At 38.1% G+C, this 14,025-nt stretch overlaps 1 protein-coding gene and 1 long non-coding RNA gene across 3 annotated transcripts in view; one reads left to right on the top strand and one right to left on the bottom strand.

Annotated features, from left to right (window-relative positions):
- The window catches only part of bicdl1 (BICD family like cargo adaptor 1), a 52,806-nt gene that overhangs the window by 1,615 nt on the left and 37,166 nt on the right, over nt 1-14,025 (top strand). For both annotated transcript variants that reach the window (XR_009826600.1, XM_062051531.1), the window contains exon 2: nt 9,835-10,050. Coding sequence is in view for 1 of the 2 variants with exons in the window: in XM_062051531.1 (XP_061907515.1) it covers nt 9,835-10,050 (216 nt within the window). In the remaining variant the exon portion in view is untranslated. The remainder of the gene's footprint in view (nt 1-9,834; nt 10,051-14,025) is intronic.
- LOC133652598 (uncharacterized) overlaps nt 9,162-14,025 on the bottom strand; it is a 61,457-nt gene continuing 56,593 nt past the window's right edge. Inside the window, exon 3 of the long non-coding RNA XR_009826601.1 lies at nt 9,162-9,945. This is a non-coding gene — a long non-coding RNA (uncharacterized LOC133652598). The remainder of the gene's footprint in view (nt 9,946-14,025) is intronic.

The raw sequence follows: 14,025 nt of genomic DNA, 5'->3' as shown, positions 1-14,025 counted from the left end.
TCATCCGGACCAAAGGGGAAGTGAACCATCCAGACTGTAATCGACGCAAAGTTGAAAAGCCAGCATCTGTGATGGTATGTGGGTGCATTAGTGCCCAAGGCATGGGTAACTTACACATCTGTGAAGGCACCATTAATGCTGAAAGGTACACACAGGTTTTGGAACAACATATGCTGCCATCTAAGCGCCGTCTTTTTCATGGACGCCCCTGCTTATTTCAGCAAGACAATGCCAAGCCACATTCAGCACGTGTTACAACAGCGTGGCTTCGTAAAAAAAGAGTGCGGGTACTTTCCTGGCCCGCCTGCAGTCCAGACCTGTCTCCCATCGAAAATGTGTGGCGCATTATGAAGCGTAAAATACGACAGCGGAGACCCCGGACTGTTGAACGACTGAAGCTCTACATAAAACAAGAATGGGAAAGAATTCCACTTTCAAAGCTTCAACAATTAGTTTCCTCAGTTCCCAATCGTTTACTGAGTGTTGTTAAAAGAAAAGGCCATGTAACACAGTGGTGAACATGCCCTTTCCCAACTACTTTGGCACGTGTTGCAGCCATGAAATTCTAAGTTAATTATTATTTGCAAAAAAATAAATAAAGTTTGAGTTTGAACATCAAATATCTTGTCTTTGTAGTGCATACAACTGACTATGGGTTGAAAAGGATTTGCAAATCATTGTATTCCGTTTATATTTACATCTAACACAATTTCCCAACTCATATGGAAACGGGGTTTGTATATTTGTTCTTTCTAGTAGCACTTTGACAGTCAAGTCTTACGCCGTATATATTAAGTTAGGCTTGATTGTATGTTTGGTGGCCGACAAACACACAAACAATCCAAAAAAGAAACACCATCGAAAAGCTACTGGAAAACGCTGGAAATAAAAGTTGCTGCAATTACATAAATCCTGCACGATCCCAAAAAATAATAATACTTCCGCAAAAGCCGAAAACACACAATAAACAGCAAGCAGAAAATTATACAAATATACAGGTGTGGCAGACCTGAAGGATATCCATCTTTAAAGACTTAAAGGTGCTGTTTGCAACTTCCTCACAGTAACAGTTTTCAAACCAAAAAATATAACAAGAACACCATCGGCTAGCTTATGTTGGCATTAAGGGTTTAGCAGGACACATTTGTTTAAGTGTTTAACAAAAAGACAAAGAAAAATTATGCTTTCCATTCCATCAACTTCATCAACTCATATAATTTAAAGACGGACATCCCTCAGGTCGTCGCCCCGTCTAGCCTGGCTAACTTGAAACTGTAGCGACACATTTGCAAGTGTTTTGTGTCTTAGTTGGTGTGTGTTTTTGGGGTTTGGATGTTTTTTATGTGTTTGTAGCATTTGGACATTGCTGTTTGTTTGCAGGTGCCATATGTTCTAGTCAAGCTTCTTACCATACCATACCAACTTTATTTATAAAGCCCTTTAAAAACAAGCACAGTTGAAGAACAAAGGGCTGTACACCACAAAGAAATAGAGGCAAAGGACAGACTAAAAAATAACATTTAAAGGCCTACTGAAATGAATTTTTTTATTTAAACGGGGATAGCAGATCTATTCTATGTGTCATACTTGATCATTTCGCGATATTGCTATATTTTTGCTGAAAGCATTTAGTATAGAACAACCACGATAAAGATCGCAACTTTTGGTATCTGACAAAAAAAAGCCTTGCCCCTACCGGAAGGAGCGTGACGTGGTCAGCTGAACATTTCCGCAAAGTTCCCTATTGTTTACAGTGATGGCGGCCAGAAGGGAGAGCGATTCGGACCGAGAAAGCGACGATTTCCCCATTAATTTGAGCGAGGATGAAAGATTCGTGGATGAGGAACGTTAGAGTGCAGTTCAAGACATATCTTTTTTCGCTCTGACCGTAACTTAGGTACAAGCTGGCTCATTGGATTCCACACTCTCTCCTTTTTCTATTGTGGATCACGGATTTGTATTTTAAACCACCTCGGATACTATATCCTCTTGAAAATGAGAGTCGAGAACGCGAAATGGACATTCACAGTGACTTTTATCTCCACGACAATACATCGGTGAAACACTTTAGCTACGAGCTAACGTGATAGCATCGTGCTTTAACTGCATATAGAAACAAAATAAATAAACCCCTGACTGGAAGGATAGATAGAAAATCAACAATACTATTAAACTGTGGACATGTAAATACACGGTTAATGCTTTCCAGGCTGGCGAAGGTTAACAATGCTGTGCTAACAACGCCAATGAAGCTAACTTAGCAACCGGACCTCACAGAGCTATGCTAAAAACATTAGCTCTCCACCTACGCCAGCCAGCCTTCATCTGCTCATCAACACCCGTGCTCACCTGCGTTCCAGCGATCGACGGTGCGACGAAGGACTTCACCTGATCACAGATGCGGTTGGCGGCCCGTAGACGTAGGAAGTCAAGGTGAGGTCACCGGCTAGCGCGTCTGCTCTCCAACAAAGTCCTCCGGTTGTGTTGCTGTAGTCCGCCGCTAATACACCGATCCCACCTACAACTTTCTTCTTTGCAGTCTTCATTGTTCATTAAACAAATTGCAAAAGATTCACCAACACAGATGTCCAGAATACTGTGGAATTATGAAATGAAAACAGAGCTTTTTGTATAGGATTCTACGGGTTACCAATACTTCCGTTTAACTGACTACGTCACACGCATACGTCGTCATACCGAGACGTTTCAGCCGGATATTTCCCGGGAAATTTAAAATTGCACTTTATAAGTTAACCCGGCCGTATTGGCATGTGTTGCAATGTTAAGATTTCATCATTGATATATAAACTATCAGACTGCGTAGTCGGTAGTAGTGGGTTTCAGTAGGCCTTTAAAACAGAAGTAAAATACACATTGTAAAAGCAAATACAAATTACCCTAAGAACAATTTGTTAGATAAAAAGCAGTTAAAAAGTTAAAAAACGTTAAAAAAGTTAAAGGTTAAAAACAGTTTAAAGTCTCATGCTGGGTTAAAAAGCCAGTGAATAAAAATGGGTTTTAAGACGGTTCTTAAAAATAGCCAAAGAAGGGGCCTGTCTTACTTGGAGAGGGAGATCGTTCCAGAGTTTGGGACCCACAACAGAGAAGGATCTGTCCTTAATGTTCTTAATGTTCATGTGGTGTTTTTGCTAAACTTTTAACCCCAAACTCTCTAGAATCCGACACTTTTTTTACAGAAGTGCAACAAAAGTGAATGCATTCAAGTTAAGTGCAAAAAAAGAGCAAAATAAAAATATAAAACTGTCAAAACGTGGATTTTTACGCAGCTTACTGCGAGGATTGTTTTCCCGGGATGCAAACGGACTTGACCGGACACGGCTTGCAGGTAAAAAACATGATTTAATCTTTCTATAACGGGTACAAACCAAAAGGCGCTCAAGGCGAAGGCACAACTTAACGAAAGAAACAAAAACGTAAAACACTTAGCCTGAACTATGGTCATAAACAAACAAGACTTACTGTGGCATAGCATGAAGCGAACAATCGCATGAAAACAAGCATGAAAGGATCATCAATAGAGCAATTCAGAGTACCAACATGGGCAGAGCAAGAAATGAACAACAATGTCGCCAGGCTGACTAACTGGCAACCAAAGGCTTAAATAGTCTCTTTGATTAAAACAGGTGCGTGTGTCAAAATGAGTCAGGTGAAACCAATGAGTCGTCATGGTGACAAAACAAACAAAGAAGCGCAAACAGGAACTGAAGGAGTCCAAAAACCAACAGAACATAACCAAACAAAACATGATCTAGACCACAGATCATGACAAAAACAAAGTTTTCTATTCAAAAGTATTGACAGAGTATTCTACACATTTCCTGAGAATATGAATTGTATCAAATAAAATGTGTCTGAAATGAATAAATAGTAACGTGATGTTGTAAGTAGTAAAGACAACTTGATCGTACTGCACAGGTAGATTAAATGTAACAGTGCTGCTCATGTGGGGATCTCTTTCGAGTTGACCATGGGGTGTCCAAACAGTGAGGGTCGCATAGCAAAACAATGGACCAGTTTGTTATATTTTGTGCATTAAAAGGTGCTAAAACCAAGACAATGTAGGTTGATATAGGCTAAGATATCTGAACAACACATATACACCTTAGCTTTGTGTTGTAAGAACAAAGCAAATTAACATAATATACTTAAACATGCACTACCGTTCAAAAGTTTGGGGTCACATTGAAATGTCCTTGTTTTTTAAGGAAAAGCACTGTACTTTTCAATGAATATGACTTTAAACTAGTCTTAACTTTAAAGAAATACACTCTATACATTGCTAATGTGGTAAATGACTATTCTAGCTGCAAATGTCTGGTTTTTGGTGCAATATCTACATAGGTGTATAGAGGCCCATTTCCAGCAACTATCACTCCAGTGTTCTAATGGTACAATGTGTTTGCTCATTGGCTCAGAAGGCTAATTGATGATTAGAAAACCCTTGTGCAATCATGTTCACACATCTGAAAACAGTTTAGCTCGTTACAGAAGCTACAAAACTGACCTTCCTTTGAGCAGATTGAGTTTCTGGAGCATCACATTTGTGGGGTCAATTAAACGCTCAAAATGGCCAGAAAAAGAGAAATTTCATCTGAAACTCGACAGTCTATTCTTGTTCTTAGAAATGAAGGCTATTCCACAAAATTGTTTGGGTGACCCCAAACTTTTGAACGGTAGTGTATATCTCATTGATGATGAACTCATTTTATTTTTATATGCCAAGAGCCTTGGGGACGAAAACCTGAAAATGCCGCCTGGGCCGCACTTTGGACACCTACAGATGTCGACTTTAAGGCCGTTTGTTCAACTTATTTGAGTGTATAAGACCAAAAACGACAGCAAATGTTCCACAAGCATACGCTCAGTAAATGTGTTGGTTGTTTTTCCAGTTCGAGTTGGCAAACAACTCTTGCCCAGCATGATGTTTACAATAAACGCTGTATTGCTTTTGTTCTTATTTTTTAAATCCTTTACACTAGCCAACATGTGGTCTGAGGGGGGGGGAACAGCAGACTAATCGGCTCACTGTGCACAACCTTTTGAATCTACTGTACATCTGTTCAGCCCTTCCATCCATATTCATCCTCCTTGTGAAGCTCAGAGATTTAAGCTGCTTTCCAAAATCAGACTCAGTGATGTTGTCTTGGGTTTTAACTTGTTTTGTTGAAACTGTTTGGGGCTCTCTTATTTTGCCACCAAATGCTCAAAGCTATCAAAAATCGGTACACAGCACTACCGTAAAGCACTTGGAGTAAAATACGTCTGTGAACTTTCTCATTGTACTTAAAGCCAGGGCAATGAATCAATCACAAACATGTTCAGGTTGTCTTAGAAGACACTTTGCCATATATCTAAGCAGGCTTCATGCTCAAAGACGACATGGCACTGCTAGACTGGACGAGTCAGCTGTCCAATCTCGTCTTTGAGCATGAACTGATAGGACAGCTTTAGTCTGACTAGTCCGGTCTGGCTTGACAATACACCTCTCGTTTGAGCAGGCTTAATTAATCATCTCATGCTCAAAGACTATATATAATAGCTCTAGTCTGACTAGTCCAGTCTGGCTGTAACTGATCTTGTCTTTGAGCATTCATTGAAAACGCCTGCCTGGGTGAGAGGTGAAATGTCTCATAAAACAACGAGTTGCAAACAAACAGTCCAAATGCGATCAAGTCAATGCCCGAAAGCATCTACTAGAACAGGGGTCACCAACCTTTTTGAAACCAAGAGCTACTTCTTGGGTACTGATTAATGTGAAGGGCTACCAGTTTGATACACACTTAAATAAATTGCCAGAAATAGCCAATTTGCTCAATTTACCTTTAACTCTATGTTATTATTAATAATTAATGATATTTACACTTAATTGAACGGTTTAAAAGAGGAGAAAACACGAAAAAAATGACAATTACATTTTGAAACATAGTTTATCTTCAATTTCGACTCTTTAAAATTCAAAATTTAACCGAAAAAAAGAGAAAAACTAGCGAATTCGAAAAATTAAAAAAAGAATTTATGGAACATCATTAGTAATTTTTCCTGATTAAGATTATTTTAGAATTTTTATCACATGTTTTAAATTGGTTAAAATCCAATCTACACTTTGTTAGAATATATATAACAAATTGGACCAAGCTATATTTCTAACAAAGACAAATCAGTATTTCTTCTAGATTTTCCAGAACAAAAATTTTAAAAGAAATTCAAAAGACTTTGAAATAAGATTTAAATTTGATTCTACAGATTTTCTGGATTTGCCAGAATTGTTTTGAATTTTAATCATAATAACTTTGAAGAAATATTTCACAAATATTTTTGTTGAAAAAACAGAAGCTAAAATGAAAAATTAAATTAAAATTTATTTATTATTCTTTACAATAAAAAAATAAATTTACTTGAACATTGATTTAAATTGCCAGGAAAGAAGAGGAAGGAATATAACAGGTAAAAAGGTATATGTGTTTAAAAATCCTAAAATCATTTTTAAGGTTGTATTTTTTCTCTAAAATTGTCTTTCTGAAAGTTATAAGAAGCAAAGTAGAAAAAATAATGAATTTATTTAAACAAAAGAAGACCAAGTCTTTAAAATATTTTCTTGGATTTTCAAATTCTATTTGAGTTTTGTCTCTTTTCGAATTAAAAATGTCGGGCAAAGCGAGACCAGCTTGTTAGTAAATAAAATTTAAAAAATAGAGGCAGCTCACTGGTAAGTGCTGCTATTTGAGCTATTTTTAGAACAGGCCAGCGGGCTACTCATCTGGTCCTTACGGGCTACCTGGTGCCCGCGGGCACCGCGTTGGTGACCCCTGTACTAGAACAACAGTACTTTACGCTAGGATGGAACGGTTCACAAAATCCATGTTTCAGAACTTGACACGGTTTTTGATTCGTTTCGGTGTACATTGTTGTTCTTTTTCAACACACCAGAATACCAAATATGCCAATAATTCACCATTACCATTTATCTAACTCTATAAAATAAAACTGAAAAATATCTCTAAAGCTCTAAACCAGGGGTGTCAAACTCGTTTTCATTGAGGGCCACATCGCAGTTATAGTTGCCCTCAGTGGGCCGCTTTTAACAATGGAAGGGAATATATGAATATACATGTATATACATAAAACATTAACAATATATTTTTTTACATAAGCTGCAAAAAATATTAAAATTTTACTTTAAAAACTGGCAGCTCAGTCACCATAATTTTACAGTAAAAGCAGTGGTTTTTTTTTACAGCATATAAAACATTTTCATAAATGGAATGGAATGGAATAAGCGGTAGAAAATGGATGGATGGATGGAAAAACAATACCACTGTTTTTAGCAGTAAAATTCAAGCAATAGAATGTTTTTTTTACCGTAAAAATCTTGTTGTTTTAATGTGTTTTTTTGGGTTTTTAATGTTTTAGTGTGTTACGGTGTATGGAAAAAAACATTAAAATGTTGTCTCTTTTTTTCTTTTTTTGCCATTGTTTAAAAAAAAAAAAAAAAGACAAAAAAATCCATGTAATAATGAATTAATTTCAAGGCTTCAGTTACTTCAAATATTTCACTTTAAAATGTCTTATGCTGTAAATATTGCATATATTGTGCAGATGCCATATAAAAACATTAAAGTTTTATTTGACAAAAGAGCATAAAACAAAAAAATAATAATTTAAACGTAAAATGGACAGATATATCTGAAGTTGATCCTGTAACTTAAGTGTTGAAAGTAAAAGAAAAACCTAATAAAAATGTATCACTTTATGAGTGGGGCACCTTTTGGATCCCAAATATATTTAGTGGTATTGTATTTATCTTTTCACTGTGATTACCGTACTCAAAAATATTAAAGAATTAAAATCAATGGTGTCCTGCATTATTGATCTTTTAAGGCTCTAATTACTAAATACTGCATATTTCAGTTTTACTATAAAAAACTAAGTTGTTTTTGACAGAAAAGCCATAAAACCTTTTTTTAAAAATTACTTTATTTGAACTTGAAGTTGATATAGAGATGAACTGTAAGCGTTAAATAAAAAATAATAATTTTACTTATTTTTCACATTTTAATGACTTGAGACCCTTTATGGTCCCCGGGACCCCTAAAGGTAAAATATATAAAAAATCCATATATTTTGTTATGTTTTGAAAATGAAAAATATCCAAATGGCCCCCACATGCTTTAATTTTTCCATGTGCGGCCCTCAGTGGAAAAAGTTTGGACACCCCTGATTTAAACAAACAAAAACAACGTAAACATGGGGAAAATATTGATGCGTTTTTGCCATGTCTGAGAAGTGGCAAAAGTAAGTAATAGGAATAATAATTCTGAAGTAATAAAGTGTATAACATTGAGAGGCTTTGTGAGATACGAGTTGGTGGGTGTGTGCCTTTAAAAGGAAGTACCTGTTACCAAGTGAGGGTGAGAAGCATTAGCTGCCGTCCGCACTAACGACTGGAACCATGAGATGCTGCAGAAGACAGTGCATGTTGTTAGCACTAGTTAATAAAACAATCGAATGTCCTTCAGTTGCTGTATCTCACATTGTCCACAAATGAGTTGTGGGATGACATGGTTATCACATCATTGAATTGTTATTCCTTATTTCAGTTGTGTTACTGTCATAGTAGGCCTCTACAGTCACAGCCTCTAGGACTCTGCAATGTAAAATCACATCATTCCGTTGTTATTCTTTATTTCAGTTGTGTTACTGTCATAGTAGACCTCTACAGTCACAGCCTCTAGGACTCTGCAATGTAAAATCACATCATTCAGTTGTTATTCTTTATTCCAGGTGTGTTACTGTCATAATAGACCTCTACAGTCACAGCCTCTAGGACTCTGTAATGTAAAATCACATCATTCAGTTGTTATTCTTTATTTCAGTTGTGTTACTGTCATAATAGACCTCTACAGTCACAGCCTCTAGGACTCTGCAATGTAAAATCACATCATTCCGTTGTTATTCTTTATTTCAGTTGTGTTACTGTCATAGCAGACCTCTACAGTCACAGCCTCTAGGACTCTGTAATGTAAAATCACATCATTCAGTTATTATTCTTTATTTCAGTTGTGTTACTGTCATAATAGACCTCTACAGTCACAGCCTCTAGGAATCTGCAATGTAAAATCACATAATTCTGTTTTTATTCTTTATTTCAGTTGTGTTACTGTCATAGCAGACCTCTACAGTCACAGCCTCTAGGACTCTGCAATGTAAAATCACATCATTCAGTTGTTATTCTTTATTTCAGGTGTGTTACTGTCATAATAGACCTCTACAGTCACAGCCTCTAGGACTCTGTGATGTAAAATGACATCATTCAGTTGTTATTCTTTATTTCAGTTGTGTTACTGTCACAATAGACCTCTACAGTCACAGCCTCTAGGACTCTGTAATGTAAAATCACATCATTCAGTTGTTATTCTTTATTTCAGTTGTGTTACTGTCATAGCAGACCTCTACAGTCACAGCCTCTAGGACTCTGTAATGTAAAATCACATCATTCAGTTATTCTTTATTTCAGTTGTGTTACTGTCATAGCAGACCTCTACAGTCACAGCCTCTAGGACTCTGCAATGTAAAATTCATCTAAATAATGGAACATTAATCCTCTGTTGGAAAAGTGAGGGGGGCGGATTGGAATCCGAGTCCCCACATCGTCCCCATGTTGTGAATAACAGATTCGCTCCGAACTGTGCCAGGTCAAGCCAACAGTTAGAACATTTTTCGTAAACCGTCTCATCCCCTACTTTACACAGATTTTAAAATGGGACAACTGCTGATGTAATATCTAATTCTGTACCACTTCTCTTCTCCCCGAAGCACTTGGAGCAGGAGAAGCATGAGTTGCGTTGGCGTCTGGAAAGTCGAGAGGGGGTGTGGGAGAGTCGCGTGGCCGAGTTGGAGAGCGACGTTCAGCAGCTGCAAGGAGATCTGGAGCGACACCAGGTCCAGTTGAGAGAAACCGACAGGGACAAAACCAAGGCCATCAGTGAACTGTCAGAACAGAACCATAGATTGCGGGACCAACTTCGAAGGGTGAGGAAGCGGTGTGTGTGTGTGTGTGTGCTTCAGATATGCTGCTTCAGGCCTGCTGAACCAATCTGCATGGAAGATTTAGTTTAGGCTTTGAGTCACATGGCCATTAATGCTTCTCAAAGTTCTCTTCCACGACACATAGAAATCCATGCAAGGAAAATATTCATGTGTGTATTTCTTTCTGGATCGGTAGTCAGGTCAGGTCTGCCCAGCCGATAGAAGCTGCTCAATCAAGTGATGCGCCGTCATTTTTTGTGAAAGGTGTGCCTTAGAAGATTATGATGAATAATTTAAAGTGATTGGTCTGCACGCTTATGCAATACCACTCTGCATATTGACAGATATTGCATAGAAATGATTATGAATCGCAGGTCTCAGATGAGATTAATTTGTTAACAAAATGAGTAAATACAGTGGAACCCGCCAGGGGCGTCACTAAGCTTGAAGAAAAGGGGGGTTCCTGCATACTTGCCAACCTTGAGACCTCCGATACCGGGAGGTGGGGGACGCGGTCTGGGTGGGGTGGGGGCGTGGTTAAGGGCGTGGTTAATAGGGGAGTATATTTACAGCTAGAATTCACCAACTCAAGTATTTCATATATATATATATATATATATATATATATATATATATATATATATATATATATATATATATATATGAAATACTTGACTTTCAGTGAATTCTAGCTATATATATATATATATATATATATATATATATATATATATATATATATATATATATATATATATATATATATATATATATATATTTTATTATACATATAAATAAAATAAATACTTGAATTTCAGTGTTCCGGGTGATATCCAGTAGATGGCAGTATTGTCCTGTTTAACTTCTCCTCCGTTCATGACTCGGCCACCGTGTTCAATGGAGAAGTCTGTTATACAAAATGTACAGGCAACATACATACCCCTTCCCTTTCGAACTGTCCTGGATGAACTGAAATTCTTGTTTCCATTCGTTTTGGAACTTGCAAGCGTATTTCTTTATCTTGCTCGTCGACGGCGTCGCCATGTCTGTAACTTCCTTGTTCTTCTGCTTCGTCTCCTTGTTGTGTGCGCAGTTGTGCACTCTACTCTCTAAAAGCCGTAGATGTTATGATGTCATTGGGCAGGCAAGCTGTTTATATTGTGGGAAAGCGGACGTGAGAACAGGCTGTCCCCACTCAGGTCCGCATTGAGCTGGAGGGGGCGTGGCCTCCAGCTCCGGCTGAATACCGGGAGTTTGTCGGGAGAAAATCTCTGCCGGGAGGTTATCGGGAGAGGCGCTGAATACCGGGAGTCTCCCGCTAAAAACGGGAGGGTTGGCAAGTATGGGTTCCTGTGATGCTTGCGAATTACACAACAAACACTGAATACATCTAAATGGTTAAAAGTGTAAGTGTAAGAAAGCTTTAGTCATCTTTAGTAAGCATGAGAGGTCCTAAACACATAAAGAGTGTTGTTGCATAGACAAGCTAGCAGGCAACTTGCAAACAGAGAAAGGTTGCACAGATGACAGCAGTGTATACAAACTTAAACAGCACTATAGAGGTGACCTAAAAACAGAGGAGGTTCTGGTGGAAAGAAACTTTCTTGCCTGGAAAAAAGGGTCTGGATGTCCACACAAAGATTTGTTGTCTGTGCACAGAATTGATTGATTCAGAATTTTTGCACTTACAACTTCTTGTTACTGTATTCTGTAATTACACCAGTGGTTCTTAAAGGCCTACTGAAATGTTTTTTTTTTTATTTAAGCGGGGATAGCAGATCCATTCTATGTGTCATACTTGATCATTTCGCGATATTGCCATATTTTTGCTGAAAGGATTTAGTAGAGAACAACGACGATAAAGATCGCAACTTTTGGTAGCTGATAAAAAAAAGCCTTGCCTATACCGGAAGTAGCGTGACGTCACCGGAGGAAGGACTCCTCACATTTCCCCATTGTTTACAATGCAGCGAGAGAGATTCGGACCGAGAAAGCGACGATTACCCCATTAATTTGAGCGAGGATGAAAGATTCGTGGATGAGGAAAGTGAGAGTGAAGGACTAGTGTGCAGTGCAGGACGTATATTTTTTCGCTCTGACCGTAACTTAGGTACAAGATGTTCATTGGATTCCACTTTTTCTCCTTTTTCTATTGTGGATCACGGATTTGTAATTTAAACCACCTCGGATACTATATCCTCTTGAAAATGAGAGTCGAGAACGCGAAATGAACATTCACAGTGACTTTTATCTCCACGACAATACATCGGCGAAGCTCTTTAGCTACTGAGTTAACGTGATAGCATCGGGCTCAAATGCAGATAAAAACTATATAAATAAATCCCTGACTGGAAGGATAGACAGAAGATCAACAATACTATTAAACAATGGACATGTAAATACACGGTTAATGCTTTCCAGCTTGGCGAAGCTTAACAATGGTGTTGCTAACGACGCCATTGAAGCTAACTTAGCAACGGGACCTCACAGAGCTATGATAAAAACATTAGCGCTCCACCTACGCCAGCCAGCCCTCATCTGCTCATCAACACCCGTGCTCACCTGCGTTCCAGCGATCGACGGAAGGACGAAGGACTTCACCTGATCATCGATGCGGTCGGCGGCTAGCGTCTGATAGCGCGTCTGCTATCCAAGTCAAAGTCCTCCTGGTTGTGTTGCTGCAGCCAGCCGCTAATACACCGATCCCACCTACAACTTTCTTCTTTGCAGTCTTCATTGTTCATTAAACAAATTGCAAAAGATTCACCAACACAGATGTCCAGAATACTGTGGAATTTTGAGATGAAAACAGAGCTTTTTTGTATTGGATTCAATGGGGTACCAATACTTCCGTTTCAACGATTGACATCACACGCATACGTCATCATACATAGACGTTTTCAACCGGAAGTTTAGCGGGAAATTTAAAATTGCACTTTATAAGTTAACCCAGCCGTATTGGCATGTGTTGCAATGTTAAGATTTCATCATTGATATATAAACTATCAGACTGCGTGGTCGGTAGTAGTGGGTTTCAGTAGGCCTTTAACCTTGTTGGAGGTACCGAACCCCACCAGTTTCATATGCGCATTCACCGAACCCTTCTTTAGTGACAAATAAAATGTTTTTTTTTCAAATTCAAGACAAAGTTATATGTTTTTGGTAACACTTTAGTATGGGGAACATATTTTAAGTAACAAAGACTTAATTTAGAGTTATTTGGTTAGGGTTAGGGCCAGGGTTAGAGGGTTAGGGTTATAATAAGGCCATGCAGAATAAGGCATTAATAAGTACTTAATAATGACTAGTTAAGAGCCAATATGTTACTAATTTGCTTGTTAATAAGCAACTAATTAATGGTGAATATGTTCCCCATACTAAAGTGTTACCATGTTTTTTTACTGGTGCACAAAATGAACCGTGCATGAACATCACCTTGTTCAAACAACAAAACCAACACAGTGCATAAACTCACAACAAATTACACACCTGCAAATCATTGTGACTTCTGCTGTTGCCGTATCCGTAATACGCCGTTTTATTTACACGATGAGTCGGTGTGTCTTGACCTCCGCCAAACCCCTGAGCCCGACTCACCGAACCCCTAGGGTTCGATCGAACCCAGGTTAAGAACCACTGAATTACACAGAAAATACTGAAGAAATGGTTAAAAAGCAGTATTGTTAATCTCCTGTTATTACTGTAATGGTCATTTAAGGCAGGTGTCAAATTCAAGGCCACACCTTGCCTGTAGGGATGAGTGATATGGACTATCACAATCACCTGCCATTTATGGTGAAAAGGATAAAAGTGAAGATAAAAAAACACCCATAGAACTCCACCTTGTTAACTACGAGTCTATCAGAGCACCAAAACACAACTCTAAAATAACACTAAGGCTATTTAAGTTGAAGTAGCCCACCTATACTGTAGTAGTGTGATTTGCTTATCATACGGTATGGAAGTTACTTTTCTGTC

The sequence above is a fragment of the Entelurus aequoreus genome, linkage group LG06 (genome assembly GCF_033978785.1).
Source record: "Entelurus aequoreus isolate RoL-2023_Sb linkage group LG06, RoL_Eaeq_v1.1, whole genome shotgun sequence".
Lineage (NCBI taxonomy): Eukaryota > Metazoa > Chordata > Actinopteri > Syngnathiformes > Syngnathidae > Entelurus > Entelurus aequoreus.
The sequence above is the reverse complement of the archived record's forward strand: the minus strand, read 5'-3'. Positions and strand labels throughout refer to the sequence as shown.